The sequence below is a fragment of the Prunus persica genome, chromosome G7 (assembly GCF_000346465.2).
Source record: "Prunus persica cultivar Lovell chromosome G7, Prunus_persica_NCBIv2, whole genome shotgun sequence".
Taxonomy (NCBI): Eukaryota; Viridiplantae; Streptophyta; class Magnoliopsida; order Rosales; family Rosaceae; genus Prunus; species Prunus persica.
This window is the reverse complement of record NC_034015.1, coordinates 14,546,724-14,566,721: the sequence shown is the minus strand read 5'-3', so window position 1 is coordinate 14,566,721 and position 19,998 is coordinate 14,546,724. Positions and strand designations below refer to the sequence as shown.

General features: G+C 36.8%; 6 protein-coding genes across 6 annotated transcripts; 3 read left to right on the top strand and 3 right to left on the bottom strand.

Moving 5' to 3' along the window:
- LOC18769644 (RING-H2 finger protein ATL52) lies at nucleotides 395-1,996 on the top strand. Its single transcript, XM_007202727.2, has one exon. It carries the CDS (start codon nucleotides 826-828, stop codon nucleotides 1,819-1,821), a length of 996 nt encoding a protein of 331 aa, XP_007202789.2. The 5' UTR covers nucleotides 395-825; the 3' UTR covers nucleotides 1,822-1,996.
- Nucleotides 4,196-5,778, bottom strand: LOC18769572. Its single transcript, XM_007202533.2, has 4 exons — nucleotides 5,619-5,778; nucleotides 5,321-5,503; nucleotides 4,961-5,179; nucleotides 4,196-4,762 (listed from the first exon to the last, which is right to left on the bottom strand). The coding sequence occupies exons 1-4, from the start codon at nucleotides 5,619-5,621 to the stop codon at nucleotides 4,547-4,549; spliced, it is 621 nt and encodes a 206-aa protein (XP_007202595.2). The 5' UTR covers nucleotides 5,622-5,778; the 3' UTR covers nucleotides 4,196-4,546.
- Nucleotides 12,683-15,452, top strand: LOC18771047 (vacuolar protein-sorting-associated protein 37 homolog 1). The gene is made up of 7 exons (XM_007202448.2): nucleotides 12,683-12,964; nucleotides 13,275-13,502; nucleotides 14,212-14,299; nucleotides 14,526-14,565; nucleotides 14,662-14,708; nucleotides 14,803-14,923; nucleotides 15,071-15,452. Exons 1-7 carry the CDS (start codon nucleotides 12,945-12,947, stop codon nucleotides 15,232-15,234), a joined length of 708 nt encoding a protein of 235 aa, XP_007202510.1. The 5' UTR covers nucleotides 12,683-12,944; the 3' UTR covers nucleotides 15,235-15,452.
- On the bottom strand, nucleotides 15,447-16,437 carry LOC18770484 (dnaJ homolog subfamily C member 28). The gene is made up of 2 exons (XM_007203959.2): nucleotides 16,082-16,437; nucleotides 15,447-15,986 (listed from the first exon to the last, which is right to left on the bottom strand). Exons 1-2 carry the CDS (start codon nucleotides 16,354-16,356, stop codon nucleotides 15,569-15,571), a joined length of 693 nt encoding a protein of 230 aa, XP_007204021.2. The 5' UTR covers nucleotides 16,357-16,437; the 3' UTR covers nucleotides 15,447-15,568.
- Nucleotides 18,313-19,196, bottom strand: LOC18770669 (proline-rich protein 1). Its single transcript, XM_007203389.2, has 2 exons — nucleotides 18,988-19,196; nucleotides 18,313-18,838 (listed from the first exon to the last, which is right to left on the bottom strand). The coding sequence occupies exons 1-2, from the start codon at nucleotides 19,169-19,171 to the stop codon at nucleotides 18,489-18,491; spliced, it is 534 nt and encodes a 177-aa protein (XP_007203451.1). The 5' UTR covers nucleotides 19,172-19,196; the 3' UTR covers nucleotides 18,313-18,488.
- On the top strand, nucleotides 19,471-19,983 carry LOC109950403 (protein PELOTA 1-like). The gene has a single exon (XM_020568996.1). It carries the CDS (start codon nucleotides 19,471-19,473, stop codon nucleotides 19,981-19,983), a length of 513 nt encoding a protein of 170 aa, XP_020424585.1.

Sequence of the window (19,998 nt, the reverse complement as noted above, 5' to 3'; positions counted from 1 at the left end):
GGAAATTGAAACTTGCACGAGTTTACAAAGATAAGTTTCATAGTAATGTTGAAACAGAAATCATGACATTCTGACATGGATTTCAAACATGCCTACTATCCTAGGCCCTGGATCGGCTTCAGCAACAAAACCAGATATTCCAAATCAGACAGAGACCAAAGTTTAAACACAAAATATTGCTTCTAGATGGGTTCTTGTGTGGGAAAATTGTCAGCATCCACCATAACCCAACAACACACGCCACAACAAGCCACTGATGACGGAGTCTCCATGGCACCCAAGTCAAATTATTCTTGCTTCATTGGAGAACGAAGAATCTCTATAAACCTGCACCTACTCATCATCTGTACGGCTGTGACCTGTCCCCTTAAACAATCCAACTGTCCAAACTCACATACAAGATTTAAACAAAGTAGGTGCACCGCTTAAACTTCTCCAAAGGACCAAATCTTTCTTGTCTCGATCTATCATCTTTTATTAATATTGATATCCACTCACTCAAAAAAAAAAAATTAATAATTTCAATATTAAAATCATCGCAAATTTTACCATTTTGCTTCTGATGCTTACACTTGGGCAAAGCCGTACCACAAAACTGCTCCTCTCTCAGTGACCACACCAGAACAGCTACGTGTAAACCACTTGAAACACTCAACGCATCGAATGATCGTATCCCAAATATATTGCATACAATTTCGAAATCAAAGGGTGCTCTCTACACTCTTTGTGGTTATATATATTTTCACAGCCAAGTGTCATAGTGGCATAGTTTTAAAGACCAAAACCAAAAACAAAAACCAAACAAAACCCAAATTGAAATGAGAGATGGAGAATGTTGGGTCTCAAGTGGGAGGAGCTGCACCCTCAGGATCTTACTTCACACCCCTTCTGATTTCCATGGGAGGCATAGTCTCCACAACCCTAGCAATAGTTGCATACCATTTCATTGTGGTTAGGTTCTGCCTCAGGAGAAGGCAGAGGCTGATGCAGATGCAATTACAAGCAAGCCTCTCGCAGCAACCACCAATCAGCCAATCCAATGGGGTTGATGAGAAAGTCCTAAGTTCAATCCCAATTCTCTCATACTCAACCAAAAATTGTGAACTTTTTCAGGTCGATCAAAGCGAGTGTGTGATTTGCTTGGGTGAGCTAGAAGATGGAGATATGGTGCGTTTGTTGCCCAACTGCAAGCATGTGTTCCACAATCCATGCATAGACAAATGGTTTTTGGGACATACAAATTGTCCAGTTTGTAGGGCAGCCATAGCTGTGCCTATTGTCTCTGTGGCAGCATTGCCTGTGGAAAATGATCATGATCAAGTTAGAGACAGAGAAGTGGAAGCAGAAGTAGAAGCAGAAGCCGAAACCGGGATTAATTACTCACCACACCCTCATGATCCAGAGCAGGGTGTACCTAGCGCTTCTATTACTACTACGAATTCAACCCAATTACCAAAACCAAATTGTTTGCTTAGGCATTGTGTGTCTCTGGTGGTGTTGCCTATAGAGGAGCATAATAAGCAGCGAAGTTTTGCGAAGGGGTTGGAGAGGTCTTTGTCTTTGGATCAATCCCATGTTCTTATTGACATATACAGAGAAAGTGATGACAAGCCCTCTTCTTCATCTTCAATATCTTCTTCTTCTTCTTCTTCTTCTTCTTCTCCTTCATCGAAACCGGTTCTTGTGCAGTGTGGATCATTGAAGGCACGATCGATGAGGCAGCTAGATCGAATGTCCTCAGTTTTAGTAAGATCTCTTTCCCAACTGCGGATGAGCCAGAGTATCAGCATAGCTAATGGCCAAGGGGTTCTTCCTTGTTAGAAATTTTTTTATTTTTTTATTTTCAAAGACGAGAGTCGAACTTTTGCCCGATATAATGTTGAATCAAGTTCTTTTACCTTACTAGGATGTTTATTTATTTGTGACAAAATTGTTATCTTTGTGAAAAATAAGAAGCTAGGATGACTTTGTTCAAAAATATTTTTTTCCTTTTTCACACCCTACACATTTTTTGGTAGCTCATTATCAAATCATATTTACCCATTGAGATGAATACATGCATAAATAAAGTTCTCCCCACATAAGAATTTATGGTTCTGTCCTTGATGGAATAATTGTTGTCAAAAAATGGCCCAGTCCTTGCTTGTGATGGACCTCAAATCAGTTAACCCTACTAGACATGGATAATGATTGGGCCTTTTCCTTCTGAGGAAGCCATTTTCGTACACTGCTACAGAGCATATCAGAAAAAGTCAAGAAGTAACAGCTGTCAGCAGCAGTGGATGCCACCTTTAGCATCCACTGAGATTGCGTGTGAGTTGAGAGATGTGATTAAACACCAATCCATGGCAAACAAATCAGACAATCAAGAAACCAGAAAATCACACTGGTCAAGTTTTTTTTTTTAATTTTATGCAAAGTATGAAGAGAACCAAAAAAAAAGGATGTAGGACATAACTGAATATTCTTTTTGGGGATGATGGAAAAGAGAGTAATTCTTCTCCTGCTTTTGGTTCTAATTAAATTCATATGAAGTCGATTGTGATAGTTGCTTTGTACTTGTTTTTGTTTATTTGTAATCGCTTTTTATTTAGAAAGAAGAAATTTATATTGTAAGTTGTAATTGTTTAAGAATAGCAAAATTATTGAAGGGTTGAGTCAAGTTCAATCATGATCTCTAGAAAAAGAAAGTTAAGAAAAAAGGTCAATGGTCACACTAATTGTATATCATAAATAGTAATAATATACCTACCTTCTTAGTTAGACTGTCAAAAGAGGCACCATGTGATCCCTAACACCTATCAATCCACATCCACCCCACCTAAATGTTGCGCTTCCCCTTGCTTGGCATAATCTTAGACGGTGCCATAAAACCGCATAGGTCACTCTCCTAATTTGTTTCACTAAAAATTGACAACACAATTAGGAAAATGGTCTTTTTTTTTTAATCGTTACAATGCCTTTGGATAAATTCATACATATATTAGTATCAAATTAAATGCATTAAGTAAATTCGAGATTTTTTTTTTGCTCGTGACATGAGAGTTCACATTTAGAACGTTTGAGTTTACAGCTCGTCTCATGCTTACTCTTTTACCACCACACTATTTTTATTGATTCATAAGTCACGTCAACAAAAATAAATGTAGAATTCAACTCGTAAACATTTAAAACATATGAATTCAGAACTCGTTTCATACTTACCCTCTTATCAACAGACTCATTGACCACATTGATAGAAATTGAATTGAACAAAACTAAATGTTGCATTTACCGAGCTCTCCAAACTCGGTCACTTGCAAACTACATGTATTAAATAAACTCGAGTAATCTTTTATTATAAGATTTATATTTCGAACGTCCAAGTTTATAACTCTTGTTTCATGCTTACCCTCTTGCCACTAAGCCATCCTCACAAGTTCTTTGGTCACATCGGCAGAAATTGAAAGCAACAAAAAAAAATTGGAATTCACCGAGCTCCCCAAACTTGGCAAGGATAAGAAAAAGTCGATTAGTCCTATTACCATACTCTCTACTTTGTAATAAACAACTAGCTTTTTCCACGTGCTTCTGCGCCTGCGAGAGGGTTTTTTTATAATAAAAAAATTTATTTTAGAATTAAAAAAGATAATGGGTAGTTGTATTCTATAAAAATAAAGTTCATTATCTGATTTTTCTTTCAATTTTAATTTTTTTTAAATATAAAAATGTGTGAATTTATCATATTATTCTCATTTAATTAATAATTTTAATTCTTAATGTTTAAATTAACAAAGAACATTTTCTAGTATTTTGAATGTTTATTCTTGTCTTTTGCTTTATATATACTAGCCTCTCTGCATGCGCTTCTGCGCCTACGAGAGGCTTTTTTTAAAAAAATTTAAATTTATTTTAGAATTAAAAAAAGATAATGGATAGTTGTGTTCCATAAAAATAAGATCCATTATCTGAAATTTCTTTTAATTTTAATTTTTTTAATATGAAAAATTGTGAATTTATTATATTATCCTTATTTAATTAATAATTTTAATTCTTAATGTTTACATTAACGAAGAACATTTTCTGATATTTTGAATGTTTCACCATTCTCTGCCTTTTGCTTTATATATATAGATATATAAACAATAAAAAGCTTTTGTTTCTTTATGTAAACGGCCCATGTGGTGGGTGGGCCCATGAAAAACTAAAAATCGGATTCCACAAAGACGCGCTTTAAATTTCTTAATTGACATGTACACCTTGCAACTATCAATAACAATTACGCATTATTGCATCTTCACAATGAGATAATTTGTTGTTTTTGGGGACCCAAAACCCAAAAGGAACAGACTTTTCTTCTTCTTCTATACCCCCAATACCAATATACCCATTTGTTTTGTATTTTTTTTTTGGACCCCCCACCTCCAATTCCAAAGGCTTTGTAGTTTGCACCCCCTTTCACTTTCTTGAACATAGACAGCAAAGAAAAGAGACTGGTTTTTTCTGCAGAAAACAAATGCTGGGTTGTGAATATAATTTGCTGAATTTTGAAGGGCATTTCTTCAAATTAGGACCCAAAGGGTGCCCTATGTGGAATGCCTTTTCTTCTTCTTGTTGTGGAAGGAGGTGGAGGCGGCGTGGGCGGGTATATGTCTTGTTGTGAGCCTTCACGCAACTCTTCTTCCTCTCTCATTGCCCCTCTTCCTTCTCTTCTCCCATTTCCCTCCTCATTCTTTGCCTCCAAGGTAAAGTTTGCATCCCCATTTCTCTTTATCCCTACAAGCTTTTATCATTTGGAAACAAAAATGGTAACTTTAATACTTCAAAATTTGCATTCATTCAACCAATCGAAAAACCAATTCCATAATGTTGCTGATAAGCAATGATCATTGTCAATGGTTGCTTGAGCACAATGTGAAGCAACAAAGCAAGAACAAGGAGCTTTTGATTTTGAAGAAAGAAGAAAGAATTGGATGCTAACCTTACAGCCCAGTGAGCAGAAACGAAATGTGTCCAAGAGGCTTCTGCCACAGATTTCACAAATGTGAGGAACCCCTTTGTTCCCAGCCTTAGGCTGAGGCCTCTCATTCAGAAACATAACTCTGGCACTGTTTATAACATATGTTTGAACTCCACTTATATCCAATACCTTCTGTACCTCTGAAACTCTCACCACATCATGGTATGAAGATCTCCTTATCTGCCAAAAGAAAATCCAAGAAGGAAAAAAGAATAAAACTTCATCAAAATTTGGGATTTTTTATTGCAGAAAACACAATGTTAAAACGGATTAGGTGAATTAGAGAAAGGGGATTAGATTTTTTGAAAAATTTGGACCTACCTGAATGACTTGGTGATCTTTGTGTCTAGAGGAACGGCAATAGAAGCAAAAAGCATCACCACTGCAATCTAAGCAGAACATGTTGCACTCACTTCTGGCTGCGTCTCCATGAGTACGGCAGACTGAGAAGAATGAGGTGCTTAGCAATTGCTCCAGCCATGGAGGTACCAGCATTGTTGTGTCCTGTAAATTCAAACCCAAAAGTCAAAATGAGGATTGAAATGTAGAGATTCAAAAATGGACCAAATGGTGCACATTTCTAGAGAGAGAAAGAGAGAGACGGAGAAAGCAACATTACCATTATCAAATTAGCTGAATGTGCACAAATGGGTATCTGAGAAAATGTGATGGTTTGTCAAAGATTAGGCCTTTCTGTGAGCCCAATGGCCAAAATGGTGAAATTCACAGGCTGAGAGTACTTGCAGATGAAAATGCACAGAGAGAGAGAGAGAGAGAGAGGGGGGGGGGGGGGGGGGGTTGGGGAAGGAAGAGGGGGGAGAAAGAGGAGAGAGAGGCAGAGAGCCTAAACGACCTGCAACTTAGACTTCAACAACACAACAACGCTTAGACTAGGGGACAAGGCTCATAAACTAATGTGGCGACGCTTAGAGCTTGAACGGCTGCGATTGGGCGTGGTGGCTGAAGTAAGATGGCAGCCGTTGGATGAATGGACAGGGATGGGTAGGTTTGGCGCTTACGCTACTTTGGATCTTCTTTGCGTCTCTACGTAGGCTCAAGGTCACCCACTTGGCTACGCATAGGCCAATTAGTCGTTCATCAAGAATGATATGACCCTGTATTCACTCCACGTGGCAGAGATTCCACGTGGCTCAACAAGGACGGTCCAATTATGAAAGGAATCAACAATTAATTGTCGATGCTTAAGAGGGTAAATAGCGAAAATGATGGTTTTAACGTTTTTGAACTGTTTTCAAATAAACTACAGCATAATGCTCCATTGAAATTTCTTTCTTCCAAAAATACATTCATAGTCGTACTCATTGCAGTAATGTTTTTCCAACAGACAATCTTGTCAAATTATCAATATGTAACAAACTTTCAGTGTGCACTCAATTCGTTCAAGTGATTTAGAACATTTATTCTTGCTTTCGATGATTTGTGTTCGATATTTCTCTCTTTTAACATAAACACATTTCGCCAATGATTCAAAACTAATTGTCTCACGACATAATATGTCAACATTTTAAAAACACACGTATGAGCAAAATTGACAAATGTAGCCATGCTGTTTTAACTATATAATTGACACAATTGCACTGGCTGACGTTTAGGTAGGTCACGGAAGGCTCTTTATATGCATAATTTTAGGCAGCATGTCATGTCGGAAGTGATTTAATATTACGTTGATTACACCAATGAATGAGCTATTTCAATGTTGTTTATTATTATTATTTAAAATTATTTAAATAAAAATGAAATTATATAAAAACAAATGAGATTATAAATTGTGCCGGCATAGGATTCCAGCATTGGGAAGAATTAATAAACATAACTGCAGATTAATGGCCTCACCATATCCATTAGAAGCCATTCAAATGTGGGGGGAAAAAGATAATGACATGGTCGGTAATTAGAAGGATTTATAATCCTAGTACATGGTCGGTAATTAGAAGGATTTATAATCCTAGTAGTGATGAGACCATTATTAACTAGATTAGTAAAAACAAAACAAAATAATGTATCGGATTAACAAGTGATCAGATGTAACATCTTGATTTGTAATTGCATCACCAGGTGTTTATGGGTTTATTTTATTTAATTTTAAACAACTAAACTTGGTTAGGAAGGACACAAGAAATCTATAATTAATTTTGTCTAATGAAACTACTACAACTATTTGTTTCGATCTTTCTCTACTATAGTGCTTCGTTTTTTAATATTGAAAAAGGTTTTAAATTCGAGTATTTCTTCTCCATTATTAATTTGATCGATTTTGGCGCTTCCTGATGGGAGAGAAGAAAAAAAAAGATTAGTAATTCTTCATTAGCTTCTAAGGTTATAAGATGTATTTTTTACTCAAGAAATAGTCCAGAGAAAGAATAATTTGATCAAATATTAAATTTCATCTTATCATATCGTTTAGCTACTAGATGGTAGGATTCAAGCCTTTTATTCAAAAGTGTAGAGTGTAGGGGGGAATATATGTGATTAAAATTATCAGTGTCGAATTTTAAGAGGGTTGAGTTTCATCATTTGGTCCTGATCGATTTATATAAACATCTTAATTTTATTCTTCATTTCCAAGTATCAAGACCACTTCTATGATATGGAAACTGATCATCTAGTTTGAGTCTCTCATAATATGGAAACGATAAGGGCATTTTACTTTGTAGATATATATAGATAGATAATAAAATGTGGAAAAAAAAATGTTGCTATATAAAGTTTGTGCTTAGCGCAAAAATTATAATATTTCAGGAATTGTAATTTCGCATGCACTACAAGTTAAAGTGGGTCGCTGCAGGCAGGCACTACGGGCCAAAACCTGGGTTGACCCATAGCTAAAGCCCTACTCGAGTTGTTTTTTTAGTAGGGTCAGGGCCAATGGTTTCAAACCCGGCCCTAACTCGTTTTAGCTTGATGAGACCCGATTCAACCCTAATTGACCAATTATGGAACCCTAGCAAAATGATGAATTAAATCTTTTTTGTCCAAGTTTAAGCAGTGGCGGAAATAGGATTTCATGTGTTGGGGGGCCTCTCACAATATATATATATATATATAAATTCAAACTCACAATACATAATCAAGAGGACCAAAAAATCATATATATTACATATATATATAAAATATTTATAACTTCTTCTCCTTTGGTAATCTCCACATAAATTGGAAGACCCATTAAAACTCGATGTGGATACCTAGGTTTATAGGTATAGGTTCGATGCGTGAGTCCAAGTTAGAGGATCCCAGTTACGAGATGAGTTATTTACACTAACATCTCTTGAGGTTTTTGGTGTTTTCACAAAATCCCCTCAGGTCTCAAAACTTACACAAACAACACCTGACGTTTCGAATTATTTTCACAAAACCCATTTTCGTTGATTGTTTGTCCAAAATTGATGATTTCATTGAAAAAAAATACTTATGCAAATGACAAAATTAACGTCAATGAATGTATATGCAATCTAATATCTAAGGCAAACTTTGTCATTTGGAGATTTTTTTTTTGGTATGAAATCATCAATCTTTAGACGAAAAATCAATGAAAAGGAGTTTTGTGAAAATAATTTAAAATCTTATGGAGGGTTTGTGTAATTTCTGAAACTTCATGGAGTTTTGTGAAAAAATAGAAAATCTCAAGGGATATTAGCATAAAGAAATCACAAAATAACATTAATATAAAGAAAATATGATGCATCAAGAAACACTGGGTAAATGAATGAATGAAAGGACAAACATCAAACCCTTGAAAAGAAACTAGAATCTACTAAGCATTCCGGAAAATAACTGAATATAGAAAGGAAAAAAAATCTCAAATTTATGTATAAGATAAGAGAAATTGATGACTACCACTTCATAACTTTGCTTAAATAGAAAGCATTAGAAAAAAAAAAACCCCTAAAATTGAGTAGTGCTCATATCAAATTCAATCCAATCTAATTTTGAGCCGTGCTCCTATCGAGTTCAATCATATACTCCAAATGAGGACATGTTAAGGTGATTTTCCTTAATGATGATTCAGACCCTTTATACTTAAGGTGATATTCAATGATGATACTTTTTCATTTGAATTTTTTTTTTCTTTCTTAACCTCGGAGAGAATTGAAAGAGAAACAAAACCAAAAAAAAAAAAAAAAAAAGTTGAAAAAACACTTGAATATTATATTTGTGTCTCTGGTGGACTAAAGTCACGTTAATCTCTTTTGCCTTCTTTGTTGGTTTCTTAACTCCTAAGAAATTCCTTCATGCAAACAGTATGAAAGTTCTGTTAAAGAGAGACAAGCTTTTGTATCGAAGAGATTAAAGGTAAGGTTGAAGACAAAATGAGAAAGAAGAGACCAAAATTATGGGGTTTTTTTTCACCTTCATGAAAAGCAGTTTTCCCCGTGAAAGACGAGAAAGGGGATCGATGATAAAGGCAGGTAGCTAGGCATGGACAATGATGTGAAACCGATGCAAATTCTGCCGAGGGGATGAGACTCAAAAGCTATGTGCCCAACCAAAAAGACTTCAAAAAGAGCCCTAATAAGCTTCTAAAGAGACTCCACCCACTCATTCTCAAAGCTTGGCATCCTTAATTAATTCATTTATCTGTAAGATGCTTATTATATGGCTTAGACCACCACCACTTTGGCTCAAAAGACTACACAAAACGCATCTTATTTAGTCACTTTTTATGGATTCCTTTGCTCATAAAATGTATTATATCATATATACAAAACGGTATTACCGTGCAAACGCCATTGTAAACAGAGAGAAAAGCAAGGAGGGAAAATAACAAATATATAGCGTCCGCACGGTACTTTTGAATGTGAATAGGAGAAAAATCTGTATATTATATTCTTTCCTAATCATGTAAAACTTGAGTATACTAATACGATGGGACCAAAAAAGGACTGTGTGACTTTGACATAATCTAAATTTTCACCAAATAACTCGTTTGGAATCGTGTGCACCAATTGTATGAGTAACACGAGATTTCTTTCCCATCCTGTCAATTTGTTGGCAAACAAGTTTTGACGAGTTGAGTGGGAATGGTTTTTTTGACAGAGTCATGTTCAGCCGATCAGGGCCAATATTAGAGGGGTTGTGAACTTGTGAGCTGTGGGCTATGGCTGGTTGCAAATGCTCAAAAACTCTGCAAATAAATGTAAGCCGCATGAGTAGATTAAAGTAGCACAATTTGAGCTTGAGCATGCTATTAAATATTCTAGGTTTTCATTTTGCACTTCTTCCAGTTTTCTTGGGGGGTTTTTTTTTTCATGGGTTACGTACGCGTACCATACGCAACGTTCATTTAAGTAGTTTTCTTAATGCTGCAAAGGCCATGGAAGTGCAATGATTTTCGCAAAATATGCAGGCTAATTGAAGGGCCGAACACCTTTGTGTAGGAATTAATCAAGGCTGTGTGTGTGTGGCAACAGGGAGAACATGAACAATCTTTAATCTCACACATTGTCTGTAATAATTATATGTCATAATCTTCATGTTACCTAACTAATTTAATCCTTAACATAACAAAACAAAATAAAGAAGCTAAAATTAGGTTTTACGACTTTAAATATTGCCATAAAAAGAAAGGTTCAGAGAGAGGAAAGGTAAACCAACTACAATAAGAGTTTCAAGGTTTAAGAATAACAAACTGTACTACTGTATGTTATTACTATTTCGGATCACTGAATGAGATCTTTATATTAATTAGATGTAGCATATTGTCATTCTGGGTAAGCATCAAATTGGACCGTGGATAATACTAGCTATATATCCAATCTTTGGCACGGAAACTTTTCAGTGTGACGGTAACACTATTATTTGGTGTTATCTAACACATGTTTTCGTTTCGAACAGATTTAGATTTGTCTAATAAAAAGGATGTTCAATAAATTATTAGCCAATTCAGGGCTCCCTATAATTTGGAATTGTACTCTTCTTTTCCTTGGAGGAAAAGAAAAAAACTATCTATATGTTAGGATGTATTAATATTAGGGTCTCTTTTCTGCTCACAGGATCTATAGTGTACTTTGTTAGGGTTGAGAAAGAGAATATCAGTTGCTGGAATGACATATAGTACAGGCAAAAAAAAGAATGGCTTTTAAGGTTGAGCTTAGGTTTTAAACTTTTCTTCCTTTTTATGTCTATTAGTTGTTTGTTGAGCTAATAACTTTTTGGGTTAACTGATGATTTACCTCATGAATTTGTACCTAACTTTTGATTTACCACCTATCCTTTTGTTTTTTTTAGAAAATTAAGAATATGAACTTCTTTTTTTCCTCCAACCTTTAATTTGAAAGAGATAGTGATCATCAACAGCCTATAGAAATGTGTAACATTTCAGAGTGGGGATTGTTGTTCCTTGTCTAGTAACATTTTTCCTTAGAAAGTAAGATGATCCAACTTTTCCAGCCTTTAATGTTCTTGGATGGATTCATTATAATGTCCCTTTGTGGATGTAAAGAGTCGTCTGTGGTCCTACTAGTACTATGGGGATGATGTTTCTTCATCATCAAACGGGAGAAACAGAATGGCTTTTAGTTACTATTGGTAGCCGCAGAAAATGATTAATGCAAATAATCATAATGCCATTTTTGATTCGTAATTCAGAGATTCAGATTTGAGGTTTAAGGTCGGCACTTAAGATTTTCGAGTCAAAATGAAGATAAGAAGTTCGGATTTGAAGTTTGAAGGCAAAAGTTAAAATTTCTATGTCGAGTTGAATGTGTAAGAATGAAATGAAATTTCCCACTTCTAATTTGAGAATGCTCGTTGTATTATTTTGGAAATCTAGTCTCTTATATTTCATCATTGGATTGGAATCATTGTTCTTCACATTGAAGTTAAATGCTGAGTTGAGAATTAATAAGAAACCATATGGGTCTTTTTCACACATCCGATAGGTCCTTTTTCTCTCTCTCAATCCAACCACTCAATCCCCCTTAACACAAATTCATGATATAATTTTATAGCTTAAAACATTGTCTTTAGATTTTAACCACCAACACGATTAGCCAGCCTACTCTCCACTGTCGTTAACCAGCCAAGCATATATTTGGTATAATAATGCTGTTTACCTTCCAATCGTACTTCAAATCTCATTAAATACCTTGAGCTTGAGGGATATTTTGCATTATTGCTTCTTTACAACCAAATTGAGAATCTCCTTTTTCTCCTCTATATATTTTATTTTGCATTATCAAACTGCAAGGAAACTTCTCCTTTTTTTTGGAGGTTAAAGAAAAGAACTTTGTTAAAAGGAGAGAACAATTATATAGAAAGACTCAAAAGAGATGGTATTGTTTGGAGTTGTACTTTTTTTTTTTTTTTTTATAGTCAACCAAAAAGCATAGTCCAATTCTTCCAATCTACACTCATTAATCCCACCTTTCAATTAAAGCTAACTATGGCCAAACAAACACAAATGGACAAAGCAAATCTTAAACAAACAGTTGAAAACCAATTAGATATCAGTATAATGGTATTTCTCTTTTCGATGTTAGAAGAAGTGGTAAGTGTGAATATCAGAGTTGACTATCCGTAGGTCGATGCTTGTCGGGCTCCAGTTGGGTATATTTGTTGGGTTTTACTTAGACCATAAATTTGGGGTCCATTTAGGCCCATAATCACGGCCCAATGAGGGCAGAGTTGTTGATGACACTGCCCAGTTGTTTCTTTGCATCTTCTGTGATCCTTGTCTTACTCACGCGTTTTCAACCAATCAGCCAAAGCCACGCGTATCACAATCTCGACGGAGACGTAACCGTCGATACGTGCTTTCTAACATAACCGGGCAGTTCGAAGCTTCGAAAGTCCTCGTCGTCTCTTGGTGCTCCAACTCCTCCGTTTCTCTGCTCGCTCTGCTTCGTACAGCTCAAGCTTCCTGTCGATTCGATTCGATTCCTTGACCTAGCTCGATTGATCCGACGGTCCAGAAGCTCCTCAAGCCATGTCCATGTTCAAGTTCTGGTAATTTTGCTTTTCGATGTTGGTTAGGGTTTATTTGTCCTAGCGTTGAATTCCGATGCCGAAGCTTGATTTTATGGCGTTTTCGTTCATTTTGCTATCTGATCATATATGTCGGTTTACAAATTTCCAATTTTTTTTTTCTGCGAATTTGATGTATTTCATGAATTGAATCGATTTGTGAAATTGTTGGCAATTGAATTGATTTGTTTCTGCAATTATAAATTGGAAACTGCATGAATTGTGATGCAAGTAGTTTGATTGGTGTTGTGTTTTGGAGAGGCTGAAGGTTTAACCGTGGTTATGTTCACAGGGGATCTCAGGAGGAACAAACTCAGCCGCGGCCGGAGGTTGTTACTCCTTCACAGTCATGGTACCCTCCATCTGTAGTTAACTCTCCAACCTCTTCTCGCCCTGGAACTCCAAGCAGCACTTCTTCTAGCAGTTTGAGCTACCAAAGGCTTACAGAAAAGGCACCGTCTCCATCACATGTTTCGCCCGCCGAAGCTGCCGGTGTTATTGCTGTTTTGAAGGACAAAAGGTAGGGATCTTGGTGCTACAAATATCTGTTCATTATTTAGAAATTATGGTTTTGCTGTTTCAGGGCTGATCAACTCTTCAACTTATTACTGATGACAATGTTCTTAGCTATATCGCCCCATATATAGGTTGTTATATATCTACATTTGCTGCTTCTTTTGTTTCAGATTGTACTTTAGAAATCTGGATATCCTTATAGAGTCCTTTTGTAATATACCATTCGTTGATGATTGTTTTGGATAGTTATAAGTTTTGTCTGAGCTGGTTATAAAACAAAGCTCAGAATTTTTGGATAGACTGAAGAATGTTGAAAATGACTTGATGACTGAATACAAGAAAGAAGAAACCTGGATTTATTTTAGGTGTACGGGCAAGCTTAGAACTTAGGTTTTACATATCAAGACAGGATTTGTTCACACAATCATTGGTTTAATCAATCTTTGAAAGAGCATACTTGTTAAATCACATATTATTCAGTAAGTGACTCTGTTATTGCTTAGTCTGTATAATTGAGAGACTTATATTCTAAAAAGTAGTAGCATATTTTGCACCCTTCCAGTGTTAATGGTTAATTATGTGATTTTGAAATACTAAAGTTAGTTGGCGTGGAAATTTTCTCTTCCCTGTGGTATAAAACCTGCTAAATTGTGTTGTTATTCCTTGCTTGCAGCTTGTGATATATGTCTGAAAATGGTATTTAATGTGTTTAGTGTTGATGAGCTACGGAAGCTTTTGGCTGACAAGGATGCATACCAGCAGTTTTTCCTTTCCCTCGATCAGGTCAAAATTCAAAATAATGTAAGTTATAACTTTTGCTGTTGTACTCTTGCTTTTTATGTTTCAAATGCTGCTGCACACACGCACCCACACTGATATTAACACTAGATTTTATTTAGCAAATGCTTGGGAAGTTGATATCTTAACTATGATTGTTAGCATGATGTGGAGTTGCTTTGTTTCTGATACTTTTGAGTTTTGGGACATGTCTTTATCCTGTCTCTTATGTCTCTACTGACAACATCAGCTACGAGAGGAGCTACGGAGGGAAACGCTGCAATTATCCAGTGAGTTATTTGTTCCATTTTCCGATCTACTTGTCTCCTGATGTTGAATTATATATACATGAGAAAACAAAGCTTAAATTTATCTTTGTCAAACAGGGGAAAACTTGGAAAAAGAACCACGCATGGTGGAACTTAGGAACCAGGTGAGCATTTACAATGCTTATTTTTTTCTCGTACTAGTTACAAACTTATTGTATTGATCACTGAACCTCCTCTCCCATTTTTTGGTGTCCACAGTGCAGAATAATTAGAACAACCGAGTTGGCCGCTGCTCAGGAGAGGCTAAATGAGCTTGAGAGGCAGAAAGAAGAAACTTTGAAGCAATATTCCCCTTCTTCTCTTCTCCATAGGCTTCAAGGTATGCAGTAATGATAGTTTGAAATTGTGCAGTAATTTATAGGATTCTGTATTGCTAAGGCAGCAATATGCCATTTCTTACAAAATTGCATTACGCATGAATCACAATCGAGTTTTTTGGTATATGAAATGTTGTTTGGCCGTGCAGAATCGATGAATAAGACAGAGGAAGAATCCGAAAACCTGCACCAGCAGCTCATTGATAGGGAGGTTGATCTTGGGGGTTTTGTGGAGAAGTACAAGAAGCTTCGTACGACTTACCACAGGCGAGCACTTGTTCATCTTGCCGCAAAAACTTCTTCGATTGGATGAACTTGTTATGATAAAAACATGTACACGTTTTAGACAATAACTCTTATTAGAAAAAGTTGAAAAGAATACATTTGATGGTTGCTTCTTGTGGCTCTGTTTGTGCGTACCATTTTGGCGATCTATTTGTCTTCTCATACAAGCATTCAATTTTGATTGTAATTCTGTGTATAAGCATAATGTTTTTCCCTATTTGGGTTTTGATAGCTTTCAAATTTGATCAAAATAGTGCACATAATATGAATCCATATCATCAAAACAACTACTACGCACATAAAATCTTTAATCTTTTACAACATAATTGCAGTAACTCAACCTAAACCAAACAAGTGGAATGCTATTCCTCCAACTCCAAGCGATCCAGCTCCTTCTCCCACTTGAGCCCTAACATTTGGCGACCAAAAGGAACCATGAGATTATACTGGAAAACCTTATTGTTGATGTGCTTGACCTGCAATTTCAAAGCCTCAGAAGTTTCAACCCATTTTGAGTGGTCATTTTTATTTGCCCAAGCCTTCTTCAGAGCCAGCCTCCACTCAGACACCTGGCTCCTTATCTCCTTGTTGAGCTCGACCCACCGCGGTGCACATCCATTTTTGGATAGAATTCTGTACAGAGTGTCCTCAGCTGGGTCTGCATGAGGGTTTCTAGTTAAGTTGAGGGGCTTCCCTTTTCCTGGTAAATTCTCAAACTGCCCCTCTTCCATTGAATGCCATATTCTTTGCTCAACCACATTGATTATATCTGTTTCTGACCTGCCCAGTGCCCACCATCCCAAAATTCAAAAATTATGATCATAATAAGAAAAACCCAAAATTAGCAGACAAAAGAAAATTCGGGTTTGGTGGACCTGATGTTGTTGCGCTGACCACGAAGCTCAGGAGGGAGTTTACTGTCGTTGACGGCGTCTATAACCGACGATAGACGGTCTAGCACTGGCTTCTTCTTCTCCGCCTTGTCAGATTTACTAGACGACGATGACGATGATGATGATTGCCGTCTCGGTTGGGACCCACCATGGACGACGCTGATAACCGCTGGAGATGAATCGTACACCGTTGATCTCAGAACCAGAGACGACAACGACGAAGACGCTATTGTTCTTCGCGCGAGGCGGGTCGCCATGGCTTCAGTTCAGACCAATTCGGACCACTCTTCTTCCAGCTTCTCTCCACTTCTTTGCTTTTTGGTAAGCTCGGGGAAAAACAATTATAAAAAAAATAGATCACCGTATCTCTATAAAGAGTATAGCCGTGCGGCTGTACTATTTATTAAAAAAAAATTTAAAAGGACCCAGTAATGCCGCCTATACTCTTTTTTATATTAAAAAAAATTAGGAGTCTAGCCGACCGGCTATACTCTTTATAAAAAAATCTTTTTTTAAAAAAAAAATGACCCCAGTAAAGCCGGCCGGCCATACTCTTTTTTTGAAAAAAATATCCCGCGTACAGCCGGATGGCTATACCGTTCGTTTAACAAAACACTCGGTATGGCCGCGCGGCTATACTATTTATATAAACAAAATAGCCGCCTGGCGCCTGCCTCCCGCTTCGCCACGTGTCAAAACCGTATAGCCAGGCGGCTACACGATTTGTATTATTCAAAAAATCCAAGTATAGCCGCGCGGCTATACTGTTATTATTAAAAAGGACCCGCCTGGTGCTGAGCCCATTTCACCACGTGTCAAAAAAACGATAGCCGCGCGGCTATACTATTTTTAATGAAAACCGCAGTCTAGCCGCGCGGCTATACAATTTTTTTTTTAAAAAAAGGGAAGATCCGCCTGTCGCCCAGCTCGTATTTGGCCACATGTCAAACTAGTAGAGCCGTGCGGCTATACTATTTTTTAATAATAAAAACCGTAGTATAGCCGATCGGCTATACTCTTTTGATTAAAAAACACCCCAAGTATAGACGCGCGGCTATACCATTTATTGAAAAAGGACCCGAATGGCTTCTTTCGCCCGCTTCCTCATGTGTAAAAAAGTATATCCGAACGGCTATACGATTTTTTGATAATATAGAAACCGTAGTATAGCCGCTCGGCTATACGATTTTTATTATTAAAAAAACCCACTACTGATACTGATAATCAAATAAAATGGGAACCAATTATTTGAAGCTTAAACAAACGTGTGTCTCATTTACCAAAAACAGAGTTGCTTCCATTAGGGTTTAGGAGGAAACCATGAAAGATAATATACATTGATAAAACAAAATATAGGAGGAAACCATGAAAGATAATATACAGAAAGAATGAGAAAGCATTTTTATAACTGTGTACCTTCCCATCTTCTCAAGAACTTTTTCACGTAATAACTTTTTTCGACCAATCATAACATGTCATACGTAATAAATTTTTCACGTGTGAGTCTATAATTGACTAGGGATAGCAAGGCAGTGCTATTCCCATTTCACAAAAAAAAAGTTTTTGCATTCGCTCACTCTTACAACAAATTGAGCCTCGTGCAGTGGCGTTCCATTCAAGTGTCGTGTTGTGTGAACGTGATATTATCACTTCACATAAAACATAAGTTGTTATTGATTCATGAGGACTTTTAGTTTGAATGGATTTGAATATTTGCCCTTGCACTCGAGGTAAGTTTGAATCACTCCATTATGATACGAACAATCAATTAGGTAATTGCTAGCTATATATGTACAGTCAACTGAAAAATTCAATAACTAGCAATAATTTTTTGTTTCCTATATAGTGTTTCCCTATCAATACGTCTACACAATACAAGTATGTATGCCTGTTCTTGGCTATTGCTCACCATGCCTTGAACATCACTTATCCTTCCAGAAGAAGCAGACGCATATTTGTTCATCTAAGCAAATAACAAGAATTTCAACTCCATGCCAAGGCATGCCTTTTTTCCATTGTAGAGATACCAGTTAAGGCCAATTACAACCATATATTCCCCATGGTTGACTTCCAAACCGTCCATACCATATAGAGGGAGTACATTTTGTAACCACTTGTTATTGTATAACGCGATTATTATGTTAATTAGCATTTAATTATAATAATTGATGTAATAAGTACATATATATTGTCGAGCATTAGCTCACGTTAAGTTAGCATCAATTGTGTTAAGCTAATTATATATGATAATCTTGATGAACATATTGTCTCACAAACATTTGATTCACCGAATTACAAGTTCAAACGAAAAGTTTCCAAGAAAAAAAAAAGTTACATAAGATAAGAAGTAAAAAAGTAGAAAGAAAAAAAAAGTATTAATTATATTTAATTAGTAGTGGCCTCCATGGCCATTATCAGAGTGATCATCAGTATCTGGTTTCTCGCACGTTGGAGTGGTATAATAGAATGGATCAATTGTGTATTTGACCAAATCTCTATACATCAAACTGGGCCTATTGAGCTTCACCCCAGTTCGTCCACCAGCAAAATTGGTCGGAATGTTACACGTGGCGTCTGGGGAAGACACCAGCCTCACTGAGCATAGCTTGGCTTTGAGTTCTTTGCCGTTGATGTTCTTGTTTATGATCAAGTCGAATTGGCCCTTCTCGTCAGTCAGATCGCTTCCGTAGTACACAACCCTGCTTCTCTCATCCATGCATGTCACAGACACCTTCCCACCTGCATTCATATAATTAATTCATTAATCAGTGACAACAAGTACGTACATATATTAATTACTCGTGACTTCACAACACATCAACGGATTAACAGTCATTTACGCACGCATCAACTTACGGCAACTTACGAGGAAGGATTTTGATACATACCTTTGATGGGTTTGGCACCATGGACCCATTCATTCCAACCTTGGGTGCAATCTTGGCATAGTACTTTCCCACCTACATGGATGGTTTTGATTTTGGATTCCTCATAATTAGAAGCATCAGCTGTTTGGGTGCAACCCATTACAATCAATAATACTGCAAATATCAGCATCGCCATACCTCTCATCTCTCTTAATTAATCTCTCTCAAATTCTCTCTCCGTCTCTAATTAAATTGAGGAGGAAGCAAATATATAGGACACATAATGGGTTGTAGTTGGGTGGAATGGAAGGGCACTACTTGGGACGTGCATTCCACTTAGGATATGCAGATTGTTAAATTATGTACCAATTTTTTTTAATAATATGAATCAATTATTAAATATGAAGGTCATCTTTTCAATTATCTTTATAAATTATTCAAGACAACCAGCTTAATTTGAATAAAATAGAAAGTTTAATTATTCAGATTGGGAGCCCCGGAAGCATGAAGGAAGACTTTCGTCGTTTTTTGATTGGGGAGGAGCAGAGGTTGAAGTTGAAGTCTATTGAGAACAACAAATCAAGGATTGTCGTTGTTAATACGAGCAAAGGCGACAATAATAATTGTAGTAGCAGCTTGCATGAGGTTTTGCATGACAAAGCGGTCATGAATTTGATCAAGGACACCAAGGCTGCGATGGAGATCAGGGCTTACAAGGAGTTTTCGGACATGGTATCGAGCAATTCGGATCAAGCGTGTTATGGTGCGAAGAGCGTGGAGATGGCGCATGAGTTGATGGCCATCGAAACGCTGTTGATCATGGATGATTTGTTTGAGAGGGCAGAAATCGGGACAAGGCATAAGTATGTAGGGTTGGTGAAGTCGGTGAAAGAGGCGGGAGGGAAGGCGATTGTGTTTTCGGCAAAACATGTGGCCAGAGTTGAGCTGGCCACCACCGGCATTGCCACAACTTTGAGGTTTCCAATGCCTGATCTTGATGATGGTTTCGTAACATAAGAGCTTTCATATGAT

Excerpts from the sequence above, each read along its gene's own strand:
- LOC18770484 (XM_007203959.2), bottom strand. The coding sequence starts at position 16,356 with ATGGCGACCCGCCTCGCGCGAAGAACAATAGCGTCTTCGTCGTTGTCG. Across the intron at positions 15,987-16,081 it reads GGTCAGCGCAACAACATCAG|GTCAGAAACAGATATAATCA; the intron begins GTCCACCAAACC and ends GGCACTGGGCAG.
- LOC18770669 (XM_007203389.2), bottom strand. The coding sequence starts at position 19,171 with ATGAGAGGTATGGCGATGCTGATATTTGCAGTATTATTGATTGTAATG. Across the intron at positions 18,839-18,987 it reads TGGTGCCAAACCCATCAAAG|GTGGGAAGGTGTCTGTGACA; the intron begins GTATGTATCAAA and ends ATATGAATGCAG.
- LOC18769644 (XM_007202727.2), top strand. The coding sequence starts at position 826 with ATGGAGAATGTTGGGTCTCAAGTGGGAGGAGCTGCACCCTCAGGATCT.
- LOC18771047 (XM_007202448.2), top strand. The coding sequence starts at position 12,945 with ATGTCCATGTTCAAGTTCTG. Across the intron at positions 13,503-14,211 it reads GCTGTTTTGAAGGACAAAAG|TGTTGATGAGCTACGGAAGC; the intron begins GTAGGGATCTTG and ends TAATGTGTTTAG. Across the intron at positions 14,924-15,070 it reads TCTTCTCCATAGGCTTCAAG|AATCGATGAATAAGACAGAG; the intron begins GTATGCAGTAAT and ends TTGGCCGTGCAG.
- LOC109950403 (XM_020568996.1), top strand. The coding sequence starts at position 19,471 with ATGAAGGAAGACTTTCGTCGTTTTTTGATTGGGGAGGAGCAGAGGTTG.
- LOC18769572 (XM_007202533.2), bottom strand. Across the intron at positions 5,180-5,320 it reads AAGATCACCAAGTCATTCAG|ATAAGGAGATCTTCATACCA; the intron begins GTAGGTCCAAAT and ends TTCTTTTGGCAG. Across the intron at positions 4,763-4,960 it reads TCTGCTCACTGGGCTGTAAG|CTTGTAGGGATAAAGAGAAA; the intron begins GTTAGCATCCAA and ends AAATGATAAAAG.